General features: G+C 38.6%; 2 protein-coding genes across 2 annotated transcripts; one reads left to right on the plus strand and one right to left on the minus strand.

Annotated features, from left to right (window-relative positions):
• Positions 1 to 246: 246 nt before the first annotated feature.
• On the plus strand, positions 247 to 2,210 carry LOC104434400 (protein PLANT CADMIUM RESISTANCE 6). The gene is made up of 4 exons (XM_010047337.3): positions 247 to 1,046; positions 1,339 to 1,410; positions 1,508 to 1,720; positions 1,900 to 2,210. Exons 1-4 carry the CDS (start codon positions 293 to 295, stop codon positions 1,986 to 1,988), a joined length of 1,128 nt encoding a protein of 375 aa, XP_010045639.2. The 5' UTR covers positions 247 to 292; the 3' UTR covers positions 1,989 to 2,210.
• Positions 2,211 to 6,157: 3,947 nt separating this feature from the next.
• Positions 6,158 to 21,671, minus strand: LOC104421573 (DENN domain and WD repeat-containing protein SCD1). The gene is made up of 31 exons (XM_010033570.3): positions 21,126 to 21,671; positions 20,917 to 21,010; positions 19,315 to 19,516; positions 18,827 to 18,968; positions 18,621 to 18,721; positions 18,343 to 18,406; positions 18,023 to 18,136; positions 17,257 to 17,477; positions 16,144 to 16,198; positions 15,971 to 16,054; positions 15,538 to 15,733; positions 15,064 to 15,193; positions 14,885 to 14,948; positions 14,756 to 14,800; positions 14,269 to 14,344; positions 14,064 to 14,137; positions 13,935 to 13,985; positions 12,603 to 12,760; positions 12,340 to 12,387; positions 11,702 to 11,759; positions 11,509 to 11,592; positions 10,326 to 10,587; positions 10,006 to 10,196; positions 9,809 to 9,873; positions 9,569 to 9,692; positions 8,711 to 8,892; positions 8,561 to 8,632; positions 7,689 to 7,849; positions 7,494 to 7,535; positions 6,719 to 6,927; positions 6,158 to 6,527 (listed from the first exon to the last, which is right to left on the minus strand). Exons 1-31 carry the CDS (start codon positions 21,300 to 21,302, stop codon positions 6,432 to 6,434), a joined length of 3,642 nt encoding a protein of 1,213 aa, XP_010031872.2. The 5' UTR covers positions 21,303 to 21,671; the 3' UTR covers positions 6,158 to 6,431.

The raw sequence follows: 21,671 nt of genomic DNA on the forward strand, positions 1-21,671 counted from the left end.
CGAATCCACCTTGGAATCGGACCGGACCGGGAACCGATTAGTCCTAGTATCATCCTCTCTCTCTCTCTCTCTCTCATCAAAACTTTGCCTATTACAACTCCATTTTATCTTATGTAGCAAGTGGGAATGATTCTCAATCTTAGCGCGACCAGCTCTCATTAAGTAAGAGCTCCATCCTCATGCATTTGTATATTCTCCAGTACTCTCCCTTACTCCTCCCTCCCTCCCTCCCTCGCCCCCTCTCGCTCCCCTCTCTCTCTCTTTCTCTCTTCTCTCTCTCGAGTTTGCAACTATGGGAAACCCTGAAGCAAACTCTTCTGATTACCAGCAAGACCAAGCAGATTCCAATGTCCAAATTCAGAATAATGTCCAGGTATCTTATGATGATAACAGCAACAGCAACAACCCGGCTCACTACGATCCGAACCCACAACGCGACCAGCCGTATCAGCCCCTCCAATCCGGAGGCGACGACAATGGCCTGAATCTACAATACCAGCAGAACGATGCCGCGAGTAACCAAAGGCAGCAGCAGCAACAGCAGTTCAGCGCTGCGCAGAACGCGCGGTCACCACCACAATTCAACCAGCCCTTTGCGATGGCACCGCCCCCTCAGCCTGTGGCGCAGTTCCCGCCTCAAAGCCCTCAAATGAACCCAACTTATGCGAATCAAGGGGCTTATCCGCCGCAGCAGCAGCCAGCCTACCCTCCGGCGGCGGTGGCACCTCAACAATATCCTCCTCAACAGCAACTGCAATATGCTCAACAGAGCGCACCCCAGGTTTACCCTCAGAGCACGCCACAACCGAAGCCATATCCTCCTTCCCAAGCTTATCAACAACAGATGGCCGCTCAGCCTGTGCAGTTCCCACCGCCGGCAGGCGAAGTGCAGTACGCCGCGGTGCCGCCTTCGCTGATCAAGCCGGGAGTCCAGGGACACAACGGCACGGCTCAGGGCATTCCAATGCAGGCGAACATGATGGGCAACGTCAACACTGAAGGATGGACGACAGGGCTGTTTGATTGCATGGACGACCCCTTGAACGGTAAGATTATCACACAAATTTACCAAAGAAATGATGTAACAGTTTTTTCAGTGTCTGATATCCAAATCGGGCTATTTTTGTGGACATGCATCGTTGTCCTACTTTTAGATGCGTGTCACGATGATGAGTAATGCTAGTTAGTTTAATACTGACGTTGATAACATCTCTAATGTCTTCCCTTGCTCTTCAGGTTCGTCGTTTTGACAAATGAGTAATTGAGTTTTACGTGGCAATGACAACATATATTATCAGGATCAAGTATCTAATACGTATTATGTCTCCCATGTTTCAGCTGTTATAACGTGCCTCTTCCCATGCTTGACGTTCGGCCAGGTCGCAGAGCTCATAGACAACGGCACAACCAGTAAGTGGAAAAAGAACAGAAAGAAACAACTCATCATGTCTTGACCGAAATCACTTGCATAACTTATTGTTTTTTTGGCGTGTTGTGATGATCGTAGCTTGTGCGACGGCTGGAATGATGTACGCGCTGATCGGCTGCTTCATCGGGTTGCCATGCATCTACTCATGCACGTTCCGATCGAAGCTCAGGAGCAAGTTTGGGCTGGTGGAGTCGCCTGCTCCGGATTGGATCGTCCACTTCCTGTTCGAGCCCTGTGCTCTTTGCCAAGAGTACAGAGAACTTAACCGCCGAGGCTGGAATCCCGCCATTGGTAAATTGATTACTCCTTCTTAGAGTCAACTTATAATAGCTATACAAAGGATTCTTATTTAGCAAGGTATACGAGGACAAACCAGTTGAACAAACATTCAAAGTTGAAAAGAGTTCAGACATATCTCATGTCCAGTTGAAAAATTGTGTGATTCATTCTATTGTTTTACTTTTGGACAGGATGGGTGGGCAACGTTCAAAGACAACAGCAGATGCAGCAGCAGCAGGTTGCCATGATGCCCCCCATGAGTCAAACAATGATGGCTTGATGAGTTGTGATGTGTTGAATGCGTTCATGTCCAAAACTCTTGTGTCGTCTTTTTGAGTTCCTTTGATTTTAAGGTTGTCCTACTGAAAAAGGTTGCTAAGAATTGTTTAGGGGTCATTTCTTATGCCATTGTAATGGAATGGTTGAATTAACAGGTTGTAAGTTATTTCTTTGCTTGTCACCATGGACAAAAATTGCCATATTGTGAATGACGTTTAGTAAATTTCTCTATGGCAGTTATAATTTTCCTTTTATCACGTTTTAGCGATTTCAGCACGTGTGTATCAATACATTAAAATTTGTAGATCTCTAATTGGTCTAGGAAAGTCAATTGATGATGACTATAGTTAAGAAATTACAATTGGTTAGAATTTGATTCTACCTAAGGGAAGGCTTTCAAAGCCTGGAGCGACGAATTAATGGGCCAAAATTTTTGTGGTTGCGCCAATGCGTGCTAAAGTGCTAAGGCTAACAAGCCTCCAAACAATGTATGAAATGATTCTTATTTGTCGTGACTTTCTCAAAAGTGAACTACTAGAAAGTTAACGGATTACTAAGCAAGTATGAACGGTTACTCATTAAAGTGATTGTCTCCTAGCACAAGCTATCTCAAGTTCATATCAATTACTATTTTCGAGTTTTGATTAGATCATATAAACATGCAAATCAATCAAATTAAGAGTTGTCAATAATCTACTAATATACTACCGTTTGATTAGAAACGTAAGCAAAATGCAGGAGAACATTTTAATTCTACGAACCAAAGATTTCATAAATACGATAACTTAATTATGCTAGATAAATATAGCGCCATTTCATTACATTTTCTCTTTCATTTCAATTTTTTTTTTTGCAAGCAGCCTTTATCAAGTTTGATCCTTAACATGCAATGGGTGATCATATGGGTGAACAAGCAATAATGTAACCCTAGATAATCTAAATAATATATAAATTGCTTGAGTCGACAGAAAAACCTTGATGTGTTAAGCAAATCAAAAGCAAAGCTCCTTCATGTCCAATATATCAGTATTCTGCAAAATGTTAACTAAAGACTAAACAATGCATGGATGATCTAGACATGATTTCTAAATGCAATGTTAATTACTTCTGTTTGTGCTTTTCCTGTTTAAAAACATGAATTAAATTAAGTACTATGACTATATAAATTCTAGTCTAACGTGCATTGATGAATAATAATGTAATAAGCTAAGGTCTAAAATTAAATAAAAGTGAACTCAAAATGTTTTTTGATTTGCCAAGAAAAGTGAACTTGATTATCCCTGGAAACACTTATTTAACTAAATAAGATGTTGAGCGCACGACAACACATAAATGGGGCATGTCTCAATCACTGTGCACCAACAATTATGTCCCACTAGCATGACATTTGCTTAATAAGGTCAAAATTTATCTCTAACCATTGTCTAAGCAAGGAAGCAAATCTGGGCAGTGAGATATCAACGCCAGTTCAACGTATATCGAGCATGAAACTGATTTAAGACCAATAATTTGAAAATGTCACCGTTTATTTCGTAGAGAACAAATAATTGAAAATATATATTTTAAATTAATCACTTATATTACTTGAAATAAATAATTAATAAAATATATTTTTATGACCAACGACAATTTATATTTAAATATTTCCGTATACAATGAACATATATTTTATTCATTTATTTTATAAGTAATTTAAACATTTATTTTTAAAAATGTATATTATTTAAATTATTTAGTTTTGCAAAACAAATTACTTCCCTTGTTTCACTGGGAAGTATCTCCAACCCAAAACACGCCTCGCATTGATAAGAAGCAAGGCGCATCACTTTCTTTTTACCTCCACTGACAGTTCCCTCTCTAAAATGGCCTCGACTGGTAGGTGGCGATGAAGAAGCTCGCGAGGGCCACCACAGTCGTCGAAACCTCGCCGAAGTCACTGGTGGTTGCTGGTGCTGGACTAGAGTGTTGCCGGGAAACTCGCCGAAACTGCAGGGTGGCTCGACGAGAGTGTTGGCAAGGCTGCTGGGCGCGACAGCAAAGACCAAGACCACGATAGGGAACTGTTAAAGCACCGGGACGCGCTGGAGGCACTGGATACGTCGGAGCCTACAAGGAACTCGTCCGGGTCTCGCAGGGATTTCTGCTAAGTACTGGAGTTTGCAACAGGTGCAACTCGGGCTGCAGGGAGGCTAGTCACTGGTGGTTCACTGGTGTCGCTGGGAGGTTGCTGAGGAGGGCAGGGAAACGGTGGCGTGAGTTGGTGGTCGCTGGGAAATCCGGAGCCAGGAGACTTGGCGCAAGAACAAAGGCCGGGAGAGAGAGTTGGTCTTCGCCAATTTTCTGAACCGTTGTCTTCCTCTTTTACGAGTGTGTATGTTTATCTTTTTAAACATACGTGTAATCGTCTGAATTTCTAATTAAGATATGATTTGATAAAATAAAATATGAAATCCAAAAATTTTGCTCTATCCTATTTATTATTTAGTGATTGTAGTAATAAAATTAGATATATTCACATTATATTATTGTATATTGTTTGGTACATATGACATATCAATATAAATGAAAAAAAAAAATTACAAACCGAGGTGGTAAATATCTCTTGCAATATTCTTACCTACTTTTTTTTTTCCTCTCTTTTTAATTAATTTCTTTTTTTTTTTATCTCTCTCCCTTCCATCATTCTCTAATAAAATTTTAATAATATACCTAAAATATGTAATAAATATATATTTTTATAAGATAGAATTAAATTCAAATATATAAATACAAATAGAATTAAATAAAAAAAATATTTTTTGCTATTTTGAAATTTTTATATTAGAATTCAAATACTGTTTATATTAAAACACGATTTTAATTTTGTAAATTTAAGAAGTTTGTTATTTAAGGAAAAATAACTTTCATATCATAAATATTAGAAGTTCCACCCACTTTTATCCCACATCTTCCTCATATGATAATTTTATCCAGCTTATATATATGACTTTATCCTATCTTGAGTAGACACCAAACAAAAAATAAAATAAATTTTATTCCGACCGCCAACTACAACCTTACAACCTCATAGGCTTAGTTTGTTATCATGGGCTTGGCCGAATTTTATGTTCACCTAGGCTTATTCTAGATAATCTAATTAAATTTAAAACTTCCCTATTTTAGATCTATTTAGCACAAATCCAATTAGAATGCAATTTATGTGGGCCTAATGCTACTAAATGAAAATGCTCCTAATATACAAATCCAAAATAAAGAGGAGCTTGCAAAGATTTCATTTCAAAGATAAATTTCAAAAGTGAATATTATTTGATAAGTGAGTACAAACATCAAGAGACATTTTCTAATTTCCCCCTTTATTTTAGTTATATTTAAATATGAGTGATATCTGTCCTTATAATCCCGCAACAGAACTTCCAACCAGGGAAAATACATCCATCACGACGTAAGCGGTGGTCAAGCTATGCCGGTGCACCTCCAATGCCAAGCCGCGCATTTCCACAAACACCTCCTTTGCACTCTCAAAACTCCCCATTCCACATATACCATTAACCATAGTGACCCAGACCACATTAACCACTGCCTCGCACTCCTCAGCCCTCTCACCACATAAGCGCCCAGAGTGAACCCATACTTCAAGCAAACCCCATAAACGATCTCATTCTCCCGAGCATTCCCAAGCCTAAAACAGGGAATTGAAGGTGTACACATTGGGGTAGAGACCCAGAAGCCTCGGCTCATCGAAAGGGGCGAGGCTGGGCTCAGGGCTGTGAAAAGAGGCGAAGCCAGAAATGAGGGCATTGAAGACGACGGTGTCCACAGAGGTGGTGTCAGAGAGAACAAGGGAAGAGCAAGAGAAATCGCCCTACTTGGTGAAGCAAGAGGGGTGAAGCAAGAGATGAGTGGGTGCAAGGGAAAAGGTGGAGGGGGTGGCCGGACTCGAGCAAGAGAGCACAGGCCTGGTCGGTGAGGAGAGTGACAGAGAGCAGGAGGTGGCGAGGGCGATAGAGGAGACTAGAGAACGAAAGATGTGCTGAGCCTGTATTCTTTGACTTTACTGGTCTAGTCATCAGACTCATTTTGGACTTTTCTCTTCAGAACTTATTATGGTCCATAAAACATTTGAGCTGATCCATTCATCACCCCCTCAATAAATATGGGTTAAAACATGGATTAGTGACACATTTTGACAGCTTTAATGTACACATAACAAGAGTAAACAACCTAGAAGAAAAAAAAAAAAAAGGAATTGAAATAAAACAAAATTGCATCCCACTTTCAGCAGAAGGAATTGAAAGAAAACAAAACTGCATCTCACTTTCAGCATTTCAATCATCTGTCTTTCCGGAATCAAAAACAGGGAAAAAATTGTGTTGATGTACAAAAAACACAATGCGTACAAATTGAAGAACAGACCACGGCATTCACCTCAGGATCAAACAGACTTCTAGATGTTGATGGTAGCATCCCATAGCCTAAGAAGACCGTTACGACCACCACTGCAGATCCTTTTCCTCTCGAGGTCTGAAGCAATGCACCTCACCTGAAAGCCAAAAGTAGAAGCCATGACTAAAGATCGAAAAACGATGGATACATTACCAAAGACAGAGCACAAGGCCATAAAGATAAGCACAGAAAAAAAAAATCCTGAAATCAATGAAATAGATGTAGATAGTACGACAAGTTCCTGAAGCACGTCAGGAAAATAATACTGGAACAAAAAATGATGCATACCACAGCAAGGGTTTTTTGCGGTGTTCTATAAAGTTGCCAACCGCCCACTTTTGGTCCACTGCTTGATAAGCCACCGATTCGCTCTTGTGGTCGGTGGAAGAGGGACATTGAATTATCAGCAGCTCCGATCCCCAACCAGTGCTCCCCAGCATTGATAGATACAATAGCAGATGAATGAATGGTGACATTCTTCACACACCTTATACCCCCTGGAAAAATGAGAGTATATTTTTTATGCTGCAGTAATTGCTTCAGTTAACTAAATAAGTCAGCATATTTTGTCTAGTCTAGAGAACCGATCAATGCAGTAAAATCTGTCCAAGATTAAGAGCAAAGAAACCTGCTCATTTTACATGATTATGAAGAACTTAGTACACTTTACATTATATTTAAGCTTCAACTACCACTACCACCTGAGGAAATAAACCCTGGTCAGACACGAAGAATAAGGTAAGAAGTGATTACTTCCCTAAGAAAACAGGAATTTACAGCATCAAAAATCACAACCGGAGTTGTAGCATCAGATGTTGCAAGAACCAGCTTGTAGCACTAGCACTATCTCCCTCAAGACAGTTTTGCTAATATTAGGCATATGTTTTTTGTCCCTCATATGTGTGTAACCACATATTTCAAGCCCAATCCAAAGTGACTCTCGATAACAGTGCCCAGAACTAGTCATCATCAATAAGTCAGAGAAACTAAATTCTGAGATAATGCTGAACATCGATAAGATAAAAGAAAGACATTAAGGAGATCACATTGTTAATACTCTTACCTTCCTCCTTTTCCCAGAAACGAATAAGTCCATCAGTAGAACCTGAAAATATTGATAGCATCAATGAAAAAAAAATTTATGATCAACCTTCAGCAACACCAAGGACAAATATAACAACATCTAATTAAGAACCAAACTATGTTCTGTCACCATTACAAAGGACCCTGATAACAAGACATCGGATGAGGTAGGAACCTGTGATTATGCCTTTATCTGATAAAGAATATTCAACGCACTGGACTGGCCCACCATGGCAAGCAAGAACTGTATCACATGTCCCACGGGAAACAGACCATATTCTAGCCGTCCAATCATCACTACCAGTAATTACAGTGTCATCAACCATTCTAATTGACCTGCAGGATGGCAAATAAGATGGTAAGAAGGAAGAAGTCCTTTACTCATGGTTATTTATTACTATCAAATGGAGAAAGATCCATATTATACTAGCAGTTATAAACTTAAAAGACACGGCTGTTTATTAAACCCCAATGAAGAATCATACACTAGCAGTTATGCATATCTACCTTCAACAGGGGACCACATGAATTACAATTTTCGAGTATGCATCCACCAATTGATCAATTTCGCGACTAATGTCAATGTGCTCATTTTTGGCATTGAGGTTAAACTCTTTATGTGTTTGGGGTGGCACCCATTTGGTATCCTATTTAATCGGTACTTTACTGACATAAAGAATAAGTACATGCATGATTAGAATGATTATGAGATTAAAATCCAAATGTTGGAGGACAGAAACTTCATTAAATCATTGGTTTGTCCAATTATTTAAAGAGCTCGTGTTTTAGGAAAAAAAAAAACGTGCTTGTATATATTGAGATTGAATAACTATAATGGAAGACAAAAGTGACAGATATGGCTGATTTTAATCATTTTCTCCCCTTGAAGAATCCAGGATGGGAATCCTTCCAGTCCACACAGACGTTCTTACATTTAGTGGTGTGAATTACACTTCTCACACCCCAACTTGCTGTGGCAGACTAATCTCTGATATCTGCCTCAATAAAGCCATAGTAAAAAGCACATTTTGCAATTATTTTGCACACCTGATCCATTTCGTATGCCCTAAAAGCTTGTGCATCTGCTTTCCAGCACGAATATCCCAAATGTTTGCAACCCTGAGAAAATATAAATGTATGAAATTCAAGATCCACAATGTGAGTATAACAAAAAAAAAAAAAAATCAAGGTACATACGCGTCTCTTCCAGCAGCAGCCAGGATTCCACTGGAATCATCATACTCCATGCATAAGACAGCACTGGAGCAGCGACCAACAGTTGCCACACAAGTGTCAGTCCTAACATCCCACATCTTCACAGATCCATCATGAGAAGCAGTGAGGACGCGTTCACCAGATAACATGCGCACACAGCTGACCTGCAATGGAGAATGCCAACCACAATACTTATCCTCTCATTTTAATAATGATAAAAAAGAATTTCTACTCCGTTAAAGTATTTCACATCACTATTATAAGGCTTTCTTAATGCTTTTACATACTTTTAATCTTCCCCCACCTAACATCATAATCTTTCAAGGTGGACTTGGGCATATTGTAATTCTTCACTGGGGTATTAATATACTAACATCTTCAACTCCACATGAGCTATTTATATGGTGTCACTAGCGGCACTCTTGGAGGAGGGAAATCTGAGAAATGAAGTATTGAAAAGTATTCCACAAATCTACTATATGAGTTCATAATGACTTCTAATACATGTAATCTCCCTCTATATAATAGCTTAAACTTTTGCACTGGATTTCTAACATACTCCTTATATAGAAGCAGGATATCACCACGACTTTCATCAAGATGTGATTTCGTTGTACTTCAATCGAAAATGAAACTCAGAGGATGAATTTTGACCCTCCAGCCACTATTAATAAAGGACAGAAGAAAAATTTTTGGTCATTACTCCTTATTTATTTTTAATACTTTCAATCTGTAATGAACATGCACAAGATGATAGCTTCATGAATAAATTGCTTATGCTTCTACGGAGTTGTAAATGTAAGACCATGAAAATTGCAAGAATATTATCATCATAAGAACCTGTGCATCATGGCCTTTGAGCTCTTCTAGAAGTCGATAAGTCTGCTTATCCCATACAATAACAGAATGATCATCCGATCCCGACACGATCTTTCCTCTATCAGAACTTATTGCACGAACAGTGCTACAAAAAAGTAATCCGACAGAAACATTTGCTAGGATAATTCAGAATAATGGGAGTGTAAGACCAAGACAGTAGGGTAAATTCTATGTTAAAATATAAATGGAGAATGGACATACCCTGTATGTCCTTTCAAAGTTCCCCTCAGTTCAGAGCCACGAAGACTAGGGTCCCAAATCTTAACCTGCATAATAGTAATAAAAAAGGAAATACCACCTTAAAACCGGCTTCGACCCCATCTTGATTCAACAGAACTAAGGGAACACACAACTGAAAGTGTACCATAAATGCGAGTAGATTTACGCTATTCACTTACCAAACAATCAGTACTCCCACTAATGAAGAAGCCAGCATCTTCACGGTCTCCCACCAGATCCCATACCTCCCTTCTAGTTACACAATGTAGAGCAGTAATAGCACCAGTATGACCCCTTAGTGTGCGAACACTTGTTTGGAGTTTCTTCTGTGCAGCAGATGACAGATCTTGTCTATGTGGAGTCCCATTCTCTGCATTATGAGTCCAAAGAAACAAAAAAATACTGATATATAATGTTTGTTTGGAAAATAACAATATGATAAGAATTATTTTATAAATAATTACATAAGTAGAATGCCAAAGATATATAGAATGCAAACCTGAAGCACCACCATCAGAAGTCCATCTACGAACATGACCAAATGAGTTTGCTCTTGGAGCATTTTCTTTGCTGAACATGCTCTGAACCCAGCTCCTGCCAACACCCGAAGCCTCGGCAGGTTGGTATTTTTCATTGGCAGCATCTTTTGGGGAAGGAGATGGTAATCCTTGAGATGAAACTGATGGTGCTTTTATCGATGAGTTTCCCCAATAACCAATACGCACTTGTTGGATATGTGACAAGAATCCTCTCAACTTTATCTGAAACAAATCACAGAAGAAAAATTAGAATCATTATTTAAAAAAGGAAGCTAGGGATTTGGGCTTTAGGTCTTGTCTCTCTTCATGTTCAAGACATAGAAGCTTGCCTTCATGTTCAAGACAAGCCCACATAATCAAACCCCACCCCCCCGCCAAAAAAAAAAAAAAAAAGAACCACTCCCCGACATCATAATAACAATCCTGAAAATTTAGCAGCATATAAAAAGCTTCCTTCATATTTCAGACTCCAGTAACAAGATCTGGATATAGGATAAATCAGAGATCAAATTGGCACAGCACATGTAATATAAAAGAGTTGCAATTGCCTAAGAATGATTGAAATGAATTCAACTACATCACATAAGATAACTTAAGAAGGTGCGTACTCTCTCAAAAGAAAACCTTTTCCCATTTCCTTTTTGACCAGACCCTTTTACTTTTTCTGATCAAATAATGATGTTTAAAGTCCCATGATCTGATTCAACAAATTGTATCTCATTTGAGCAGTCATGTTTTCTTCTCCCCCAGTAAAAGGTACAAGTAGACATAACAATATGATTTCTGAGCTTTGATTTTGACAGAGTCAAAGAAATTCTTATTCTGAAGAAACAGGTGTTCTTGCAGCTTAAAAATCACCAATAGGCATATTTGAAACAGATGGTGGACAATTAACAGGCAGCAAGTTGATGCAGTACAAACCCAAGAGATGAGTTCATGTCAAAATTGAGGTGGCAAGATAGACTAAATTCAATATATGTAAAGGAATCAAAATTAAAAGACAATATCTAGATAAACCAGGACCAAAAACCAATATGAAGCTGCAAAATTCCTGAACATTCTTGAAACCAATCAAAAAAGACCAAACAGACAAGAGGTCTCAAACAACATAAAATAACCAAGAAAGGAAAATTTTTAACTTACAAACTGCTTGAATCCAACTTTTTGTTTTTCTGCTATTGTTTCAATCATGTACCAAGCATCAGCATCAGGAAGTCCCAGCCCAGCCTTGATAATGGCAAATGCAAAGGCACTAGTAAAAAGAGGGAAAAAAAACAATACAAAGTTGATTGAGCTAAAAAAGGCAACAGCTGTGAACAATAGGGAAGGACGTTACCATGTGCGATGCCACCACTGTTAGCTGACTGGACACTTGAGTTGCATAGTTGACAGAACTAATACAAAAGCATCACACTAATAAGCATCCATTCGAGTAAATTTCTCAATGCCACAGAAACTTAATAATGCCACAAATATTAGACTGCATTATCGCCATTCCTTATAATAATTCGACATAGTAAAAATTCCAGCAAAAGAAATTGAGATATTTATTTCCAAAGTCAAATCGGTCCTGTTAAAATAGCCGGATTCTTCCAGGGGATGTAGATTCTTCCATTAGTTTGGAAAATAAAGTAAAAACATCAAACTCCCAAGCATTCAAAATTTTGCTCAAGAAAGAGTCCAATGTGCTCTGTTCTCATATCTAAACCATATCTCCATACCAGCTTAATTTTTTAGATGTATTGATGGCTATCTAATATACTTCTTCATAGTGTTCGCGCTGGAGGTCATATGTTCTTTGCACCTCTCTTGAGGATCTTCTATGAATGCTTCTATTCAACAAAATTACAGTTACTTTATTGCAAAGAAGAACTGTACTGGCCACCCCAACAGACGACACCCAGGGTGACTAACTTATGCTAAGCAAAAAGCTCGATGCATGACAAATGGAACATGCAGCATATTCATCCTTACCTGCTCGATGATCGGTCCATTAGGTAGTCAAAGTATCCTTCCCAAAATCTGAAAGAGAACAATTCAAACATTACTATTCAAGAAATTAAATGCTATGAATATATGAAGCAGCATGCACCAATTGCGCTATGACTGATCTTGTTATTTCAATCCAAATGGAGAAAAAGTGGAAGCTTAAAATATGTTATGAAATTACATTGAAAAGATTATAACACATTCATTCAAAGAGAAAGCAACCAAGAGTGATGGTGGGTAAGATATACCTCAGCTCTTCCCAAATAGATATAGAGAGAAGATGACGCTGGATGTAGTCTTGAACATTATTAACGTCTTTCTTATAAATTTCAGCAGAAACTTCCAGGGCATCTCTTATTGTCACAACATCGTTCCGAGAGATTGCACGACCAATGGCTGTTTTCAGCTGGCATTTAACATGATTTTCACATTTTAGAGCAGGAAAAAAGAGAGAGAGAGAGAGAGAGAGAGAAGGATGTGTCAAATGAGATGTTTTGTTTAGAAACATTTCAAGAATTCTGAAACCAATTCAAGCGATGAAAATGCATACAAAGAAGGAATATGCCTATAGTCATTTTGTAGTAAGTTTTTCATTTTTATTGAGTATGAGATTATCATCCCACCAAAAAGTTCACTACAATCTCCCTGAAGGAACTTGTGTGAACAGAGTAAAGAAATTTGCACCTGCTTACTAATAAGACCCGGCATTAGTGAACTTTCAGCCTTTGGTTGAGCTAGAGGAAACTTTAGCAAAAACGAAAGACGCAGTACCTTTTGAACTTTCATTAGACCCCCCCCCCAAAAAAAAAAAAAAAAAAAAACTTCTTCAATGAAAAAAGAAAAAAGAAAAAAAAAGAAATGTTTCAATTTCATAAAGTAAACAAGAAAATTCTATGACTAATGTCAAATTTTTTATATTGGTAAATGTTAGAATATTTAAATAATAAATTACGCATTCATCTATCAATTTATGCTTTTAGAACAGTTGATGGTGGTCCTACAAGATCTTACATAGTATTAGAGCTAGAGATCCTGAATTCAAATCTTACCAAGGCGCCCCCCAATTAAATTTCCATGCTTAATACTAGGTAAAAGACCAAACTAAGCATAAGGGAGAGTGTTAAAAATATTTAAATAATAAACCATGCCTTTATCTAACATCTTAAGCTATTAGAGTAGTTGGCAATGGTCCCACAAAATCTCACATAGTATAACAAATGAAGATCCTGAATTCAAATCTTTCTAGACCCCATTTCCCTCTCCATGTCCATGCTTAGTAATAGGCAAAAAGACCAAACTACGCGTGATGGGAAGCGTTAGAATATTTAAATAATAAATCACACATTTATCTAACAACTTAAGCTTTTAGGACAATTAGCAGTGATCCCACAAAATTTTACAGTAACTATTGGAGATGTTTGAAATTGTACAAAAATCACACTAAATGCTAAATGTAAGAAGAAAAAAAGTCAGAAGGCTAAAACCATACAACATGCTATAATTCACTTTGATGTATTAGAAATTTCAGCAAATCATTCTGGTAGTCAATCTGGCAATTTTTCTTAGTTGAATGGACTTACCAACTCTTTAACCGCAATAAACTGTTCATCAGTCAATTGACAATGCCATCCCTGAAATCATGTGGTTTTTGAGTTACTACCCTACAAGGAGGGAACGTCCAATAAATTGCAACTTTTAATGCTACATACCGAATTGATGTGCTCCCTAATGCATTCAACAAAGCCACTACCACCAATTCCCTCAGCGTCAAATTCAATTAAAGCTGCAAAAACAAATGAGCACACAGTTAGCATGCAGCAAATTCTGGCCCATAGATACAAATTGCTTTGGCCATCAATTATTCATTTGCTCGAAGAAGATAAATGCAAGCATTGATATCTCATAGAAGCATACCGGAAATGGTGCCATGTTCAAAGGACGAAAGAGGATCATCAGTTGCTCCCAATTTAAGGAGCCGCAACCACAAACCCTGGGGGCAGAAAAATGGAAAGTTCACTAAGCCTTTCAAAGGAAACTAAAACTACAGCCACATAGCAATTGATTTTAGTTAAAGCCCAGATTGTCATATATCCCAGGAGTAGAGACAACAATGCGCCATCACAATTCTACTGACTAAACTCCTCAGAAATTACAGACATTTAAAATTCTACAGAACTAAATGCATCATCTCAACCTGCAAATATCTCCGTAACTTTAAACTAAGTTAAAAAAAGTCCAGGCACTTATGAGGTTGTCCCTAATCAGAATTAATGGGAACTCGCATAGATACCAACTTTTAAGGACATAGTTTACAATATACAGATTCATAACAAAGAGAACAACTATGATAGGTTACAACATCCCTAACTATGTGGGACCAAGAGATTTGACAACATCTTACCTGAAGCTTAACCTTTATGTCCAGTACCATCCGGTCTCTCTCAGCCTGACAACATAAAGGGGGAAAAATTAAAGAAGATTCCATGGTCCCAATCAGGGGTGGGAAGTTAACAATGGTAGAAGCACTTACAGCCCTCTCTATAGGACTCAGAGTATCAACTTTGGAATTTTTACCCACTAACACGGAGGGGGACCTGGTAAAGAAAAGGGATTCTGTCACGAGAAATCCACACTAACAGCACAAAATTTAATCAGGTAACTTGTTGCACACACATACAGTTAAACGTCAACATCCATGTGTAGACATACCTAGGACTATGCCTTCCAGGGTAATCAAAAGCTCCACTTGCCACAGCAAGAATTTGCTTCCTCTTCTCCTCTTCCTCTTCTGACCTGATGTTTGAAGGAAACCTATCATAGGTGTATTTGGCACCCGACCCTGAAAAGTAGAGAGAATCAAACTTTAAGATCCTAATGCCTGACTGACTTGATCAATACACAGAGCCACCTTTGATTTACTTAAAAGACTTCTCTAGTTAACTTTGGTTCATAATTTCCTATTGCTTTGATCTGGTCTGAGTAGCTCTCATTTTAACTCTATGAATTTCTTTTTTGGAGGATGACTGTATAGCCCCGACCCTTGTTTAACTCATTCCTAAGCTTTTTCACTAGCTTCTGTGTTTAACTTTCCAAGCACCAAGTTATAAATAAGCAGAAGCATCAATGCAAGAGCCTTTGAAATAGGCTCTACAGCAAACACTAAGCATGAATGGCTGTCTCGACCTGATGTTCCTGTATCAGACTCTGATATTGTTATAATCTCAGGCTCCATCAAGGATGAAGGAAAGATTGACATAGGATTTTGGCCCCTCCCAATTGCATCTTGTAACTTGTCGAGAAGATTGACATTATTTTCATCCGGACTGGTACCTCTCTCCACAAAATCCAAGAAGCCTTGAGTATTCAAAAACTGTGTTATCTGAATAAATTGAAGGAAGATATAGTGAGAATTCAGGAGGCCCTTGACAATAAAAAGTAAATAAACTAACATAAATGGGGAAAACATGCATTAGTCACTTCCAATCTTCAGTACCCATAATATCATAATGGGCACACGAATGACAGACAGCCCAGCTAAAAATGACCGGCCATTTATTTTGTACAGTTAATACATGAGGAGGCATCAAAATGACTAACATATTTGGTGAAGAATTACCATGGGGTCTGATGGTTGGTTAGTAGAACGAGAACGCTTTCTCAGAAATGCTTCAACATTGAAAGCACAAGTAGCAGTATTTTCCTGCCAAATGGGGTTCAACAATACATTAGTCGATCTGACTACCTGGTCTAAGTTAAAAATCTTAACAAAAATTAAATAAGGTGCCTTACCAGGAAATTGCGATATCCACCCAATAAGGATGCAAAAAACTTCAAGAAAATTAATCTGCATACACCACTCAAGAAGTGCAAGATCAGGCATTATCATATTAAATTCCACTATAGCCATGTCTTCATGTTATTCACAAACAAAATGAGCACATCAAACATAGAAAAGGTTGGCAGTTGAGCAAACAGTGCAATATTGACACTGCTGAACTATTTGAATAAGAGACAACAGCTTCCTTTAAAGCTTTTATATCAGTTCGCAGTGGTCCATAAAATATTTCATGGTATGGAAGCAAGAGATTCTATCTACAAAATCTCTCCAAGTCCCTTATTTGCCTCCATATAACTGATTTTATGCTTTGATCTTAAGCTGAATCCCCACCTAGGAATGAGGAGAGCTTTGCAATAAGGAGAAGAATGAATTTTCAAAATAATAAAGTTACTCAAACGAGTAGTCCAAGAGATTGTTCAAACTTTTGTGTAATATAAAAAGCAGCAAGTACAGAACACATTTAAAGAGGCCTATGAAGCAAGGTTGATATACACCAATGAACCCTCTAAAGAAATTGCCAATGATAATATTGGTTCTTGGATATTTTGTAGAGACAGTATATTTTGGAACTCAATACCCTGGAGTACAATAAATCACAAAATATAATCTCTCGATCAGCACCTGCATTATGTATCTATTTAGACGTTTCCATTCCAGGGAAAACAAGGCTTCACTATGAGGATATAAATAATGAAAACACTTAAGTCCCTTTTTGTTACCATAAATTGAAAAGAAGATGATGATGATGAAGAAGAAGAAGAAGAACAATATTATGACTATGATGAGGATAATGATTAGGTAATCAATGGGCTCTAAAGCATAAGAAACCAAACAAGGTCTGAAATCATATCTGCTTGAGCCAAAACAAGATTTGGACAGAACAAGTAAGTCAAATAAAACAGATCCACGTATATTAAAATCACCACAAGAAGACTTCAGAATAATTATTACCCCTCCAAGAAAAAAGGTAGAAATGTAGCTCCACAAGGACAATAAACCACAACGATTAGCTCCAAAAAACAACTGATACTTTAAAAGCATTTACAGTGACCATGAAATATCACCTGAATTGGAGGTCATGATCTTCTCCCCATGGCTTACTGCCCAGCTTAGCATAGTACTCACATGATCCCCCTAAACCTGCTGTCATGAGATCTATCCCCACAACACTTGGATGCAACAGCTTTGTCATTTCATCACGCAGCAAACTCAGTTCTGGCTCCGGAATGGGAGGTATTTCTTCTGAAGTGGTGATGTGATTATACTCAAGGTCCACAACAACTACCTATAACACAGTGGCGAGAACAAATAAGCCAATTAAAAGAAATTGTACCTTCAAATTAAAGAACTCCAATCACAATAATGCACCAGGAAGTGCTGGCTCCTAAGTATACAATGAATTTGCTATGTCTTCACATACAAATCTCACCTGATAAGTAAAAAGAAAGTTTACACTAAAAAACAAGAATCTCATTCCAAAAGATCCCTATCCAACGGAAAGTTGCTGGAGGTTAATATACAACTGCATCTTCTCCCCACATTTCTGATCCTTATCCAAAGGCAGCATTTCCATCTCTTGTAAAGTCTATTCTTTATCATCCAGACTACAGTAAGAAGATAAAACCCACTCGCTAACCATGTTTTTTTCACATCTATCAGAAGAAAAGAATCAGATTTTTCCACACAAAATTCTAAGCCATTTGTGGACAACCACCTAGAAACCATGAGAGTGAAAAATCGGGACACATCAGTACTTCAAACTTGAAAAATCAGAGTCAAATACCATGGCATAAGATAAAAGAGGTTGAAAGAAGTTCATGTGAAACTTACCCCGTCCATCGTCAGGCCAGATGTATCTACGCCTGAATGTAGACCCATCATATATGGTGTAGGAGCATCAATATAGTCGACTCCACTGAAAAATATTAATGGAATGTAGACATGCTTCAGAAAAAGAAAAATGCAAAGATCAGATAAGAGTTATGGAAAAACATACGTAAATGTGTAGTGTGCCTTATCAAGATCGCTCAAATTCCAGATTCAAACATAGTAACATGATGGAAGCATAATTAACCATGATATGTATCGCAAGTAGGTCTGGACATGTTTCCTATTGCTAAAAGGTAGATTGCTAGAGTATGTAACCATACCTGCCACCTAAATGGAAAGATTAAATGACACATAGCTTCTGATACAAGGGTTAAGAGCGAGTACCTGCCAAACAATTGACAAATTCACTTAATATGCATAAAAACCACTTAAATACAATAATTTGATTAGTAACGATTGTGACGAAAATTGAAAAGGACACAAATTGACAAGACTTGGAAGGCCCAAGAAGTCTCAGATGCAACTCTGCTATGCAAGATGTCTTCAAGATCTAAGTTTTTTAAATAACCATGTTTAACTAGCTCAACCGAAAACATACTTGTTAGCTCGAAGCAAAGTCCTTCTTTCCAACAATACGGCAGTAAATAGCTTAATAAGATTGTCAATATCCAAGCATTGTACAAGTGGCTGAAATGAAATCTGCAATAGGTGATAAAAAGTAGGTCAGAGAAGAACGTGATCTACAGTCTTGAGTCATAGCATAAACAACAGAGAAAAATACAAAGCCCAAAACAAGTACCATACATCAGCATGAGGGAGCCCAGTCTTTGGGGGAGCCTCTACAGAAAGCAGGCAATTCTCGATGGAGAACAGGACTCTGTCCTTTCCAGGAGTAGGCAAAGGCACATTCGTCACCATGTATGCTATAACCTCCCATAATGGCTTGCTGGGATTGTTGCAGAGCTAGATTAATAAATGCAGCAGGAAGGACGATATTTCTATCTATATTTGGCACAATAAAACCAACTAATACATCACAGCAAAGTGCTAACTCTCAGAACCAGGGTAAGCACATAAGAGTAGTGCCAGCCTACATGGTACCCACACATCCAACCCAAATTGTTATCTTGTGCGAAAAGAATAACTTGCGCCAAAAAGAGTGCTTCCTTCACTTAGATAATGTGCCGCACATTAAAAAAAAAAAAAAAAAGATTCTTTGAACAGATTTTAAAACTACTTTCTCCACTCCCTTTCATATTACAAAAATAAGTATCACCTGAAAGAATATTTACCTACTTCCACCATCTGAAAAGCAAAGCGCAAATATTTCCTCCAATGCATTCCGAAGAACACGGAAGCTGGGGGAGTGTGAAACGAGACATATACATTTATCAGCAAATGAATTTGACGGAATACGGTAGGCTTCCGCTATATCCTCACTGACAGGATCTCGAAAAGCAATACAGCTGACATAAATTTTTGAGCCATCACCCTCTGCAGCATGATTCCACATTAAGGTAGCATTTCAATTTCTAGTTGAAAAATTTTGAGAGACTAAAATTCTCACACAGTTAAAGAAAATTATAAGAAAAACAGAAAAGAAAAACACCACTGTTACTCTGTTACTTCTTAGTTCCATCTGTTTATGATCGCTTTTTTTTCCCTTTTACTATAGTTTTATCTAGTATTCTCAATTCCACAAGTGCCCTATAGGTAGTGATACAACTTGGCTAACAAGGACATTTTCCATTTTGAAAACACTAATTACACATATCACAAGAAAAGTTAGTTGTTCGAAAATTGAGAGGTCCTTTCTTTAGATACTTAACATGTGCCTAAGAGCACTCGTTAACATGATTTACATACAATTTATGCTATAATTGAAGAGATCCACATATCTATCGGAAGGAAACATTTACCATGAGTAACTCTTGGACATGTAAAACAATTGGTTTAGTGGGCCCAAAATCCATGTTTGCCACAGTGATCCAAACGAATAACAATGCAAAAGATATCAAAGTAAAACAGCTCCATGTTTTAGACTTAATTACCTAAATAATCATCTATAGAATATACTGGCCACCTCTCATAAAGTGAGCTGAATTGACTCCGATTTAGGGCACTCTAGGCGCATTAATGGCATAACCCTCAAGGGGGAAATTTTTTAAGATGGATTATCCGGAACTGCATGTCTGATATATAGAGTATATAAATATGAAAGGTAAAATCTCTTTCAGTTCTATGTGATTACAATGTAGTAAATGATCTTGGATCGAAGGAGTAAGAACCAATCTACTCATGAAAATTCAATTTACTTTGTTATTGAATACTGCAATTTTTCCATTATCTATTAGAATAAACAAAAAGTACGAGATCTGAAACTTAGGGTCATATGATTCATTATTCACAATTGCAACAAAAAGCAAGATTACAGCACATTACCACTGGAAGTGCACCAAGGAAAGTACACTAATCAACCCCCGACAAAACACTTGCCCACACTTTCTTGACATGTCATACAAAAACAAAGAAGTGAACCCGATTACATGGATTCAAGTACCAACAGTACTAAACATGCAAACATATACTTTGACTTCGCATACTCTACCTTGTCTATTCTCTATGAGCTTAAAGACAGTCATATGAACTCAAAATTTTCAGCTCAGCTCACATGGTTAAAAATTGCAGGCGGACAGGAAGCTCAAAGCCAAGCACAACTGAAACAAAACACGCCGATATAATAGTCAAGAGTTAAATCAAACACACCACCGGATCACACTTGCCACTTCTCTCTCCTAACAGACGAACAACCGAAGCCTCAATGAATTTCCCAAAACAATGCAAACAACAATAGCATCATTACAGTGGAGATCAACTCGAGCAGGGAGACGTACCGGTCAAAACTATCGGATAGCTCCGCGGAAACGTCGCAGGGTTGTTCGGATCGAAGCCCGAGGAGTAGACCTCCACGCCAGCAGGCAAGACGCACTGCAAGCATTCAATCGCATCAGAAACCACGAAACCCCAAATAATCAAAACTTCGATCGCAGAAAACAACCGATCCTTCCTCCATCTCCTAACGGCCTAGGTCGCGCGGACTTACGGTGGAGAGCTGAGGAGGCGGAGGCGGGTAGAGAGAGTGATCGGACGAAGGGAACTGGTCGAGCTGCGACGGCATGTACAGGACCTCCGTCCCGTGGAACCCCTTGTCCATGTCCAGGGTCCGGATTTCCGGCCCGAGGCCGCACACCACGAAGTACTCGAAGATGTTGTTAGCCATTTCCGTCTCTCTCTCTCTCTCTCTCTCTCCCGCTGGATCTCTATGGCCCGAATCGGAGAAGAGGAGGAGGAGGAGGAGGAGGAGAGGAAGCGAGCGGCGCCTCAGACGGACATGGATCCGCGCCCCCTCCGGCGGCAGGCGATGCGGATTCCGGCGGGTGCCGCAGCGGCGATTCCGGTCGAGAATGGAGGATCCGGCGTCCTAACTTCGGGATTCAAACTGAGCGGCCGGCGGCTTCTCCGGTTCGCCGCTCGCCTTCTCCGGCGTATCGGGAGCTCCGACGATGGCGATCAACGTCGGTGTAACTGAAACGAAAATTCTCAGATCGCCATTAAAGGGAAGTTCAATTTTGGGGTTAGTGAAATCCTT

Source organism: Eucalyptus grandis, chromosome 2 (assembly GCF_016545825.1).
Source record: "Eucalyptus grandis isolate ANBG69807.140 chromosome 2, ASM1654582v1, whole genome shotgun sequence".
Taxonomy (NCBI): domain Eukaryota; kingdom Viridiplantae; phylum Streptophyta; class Magnoliopsida; order Myrtales; family Myrtaceae; genus Eucalyptus; species Eucalyptus grandis.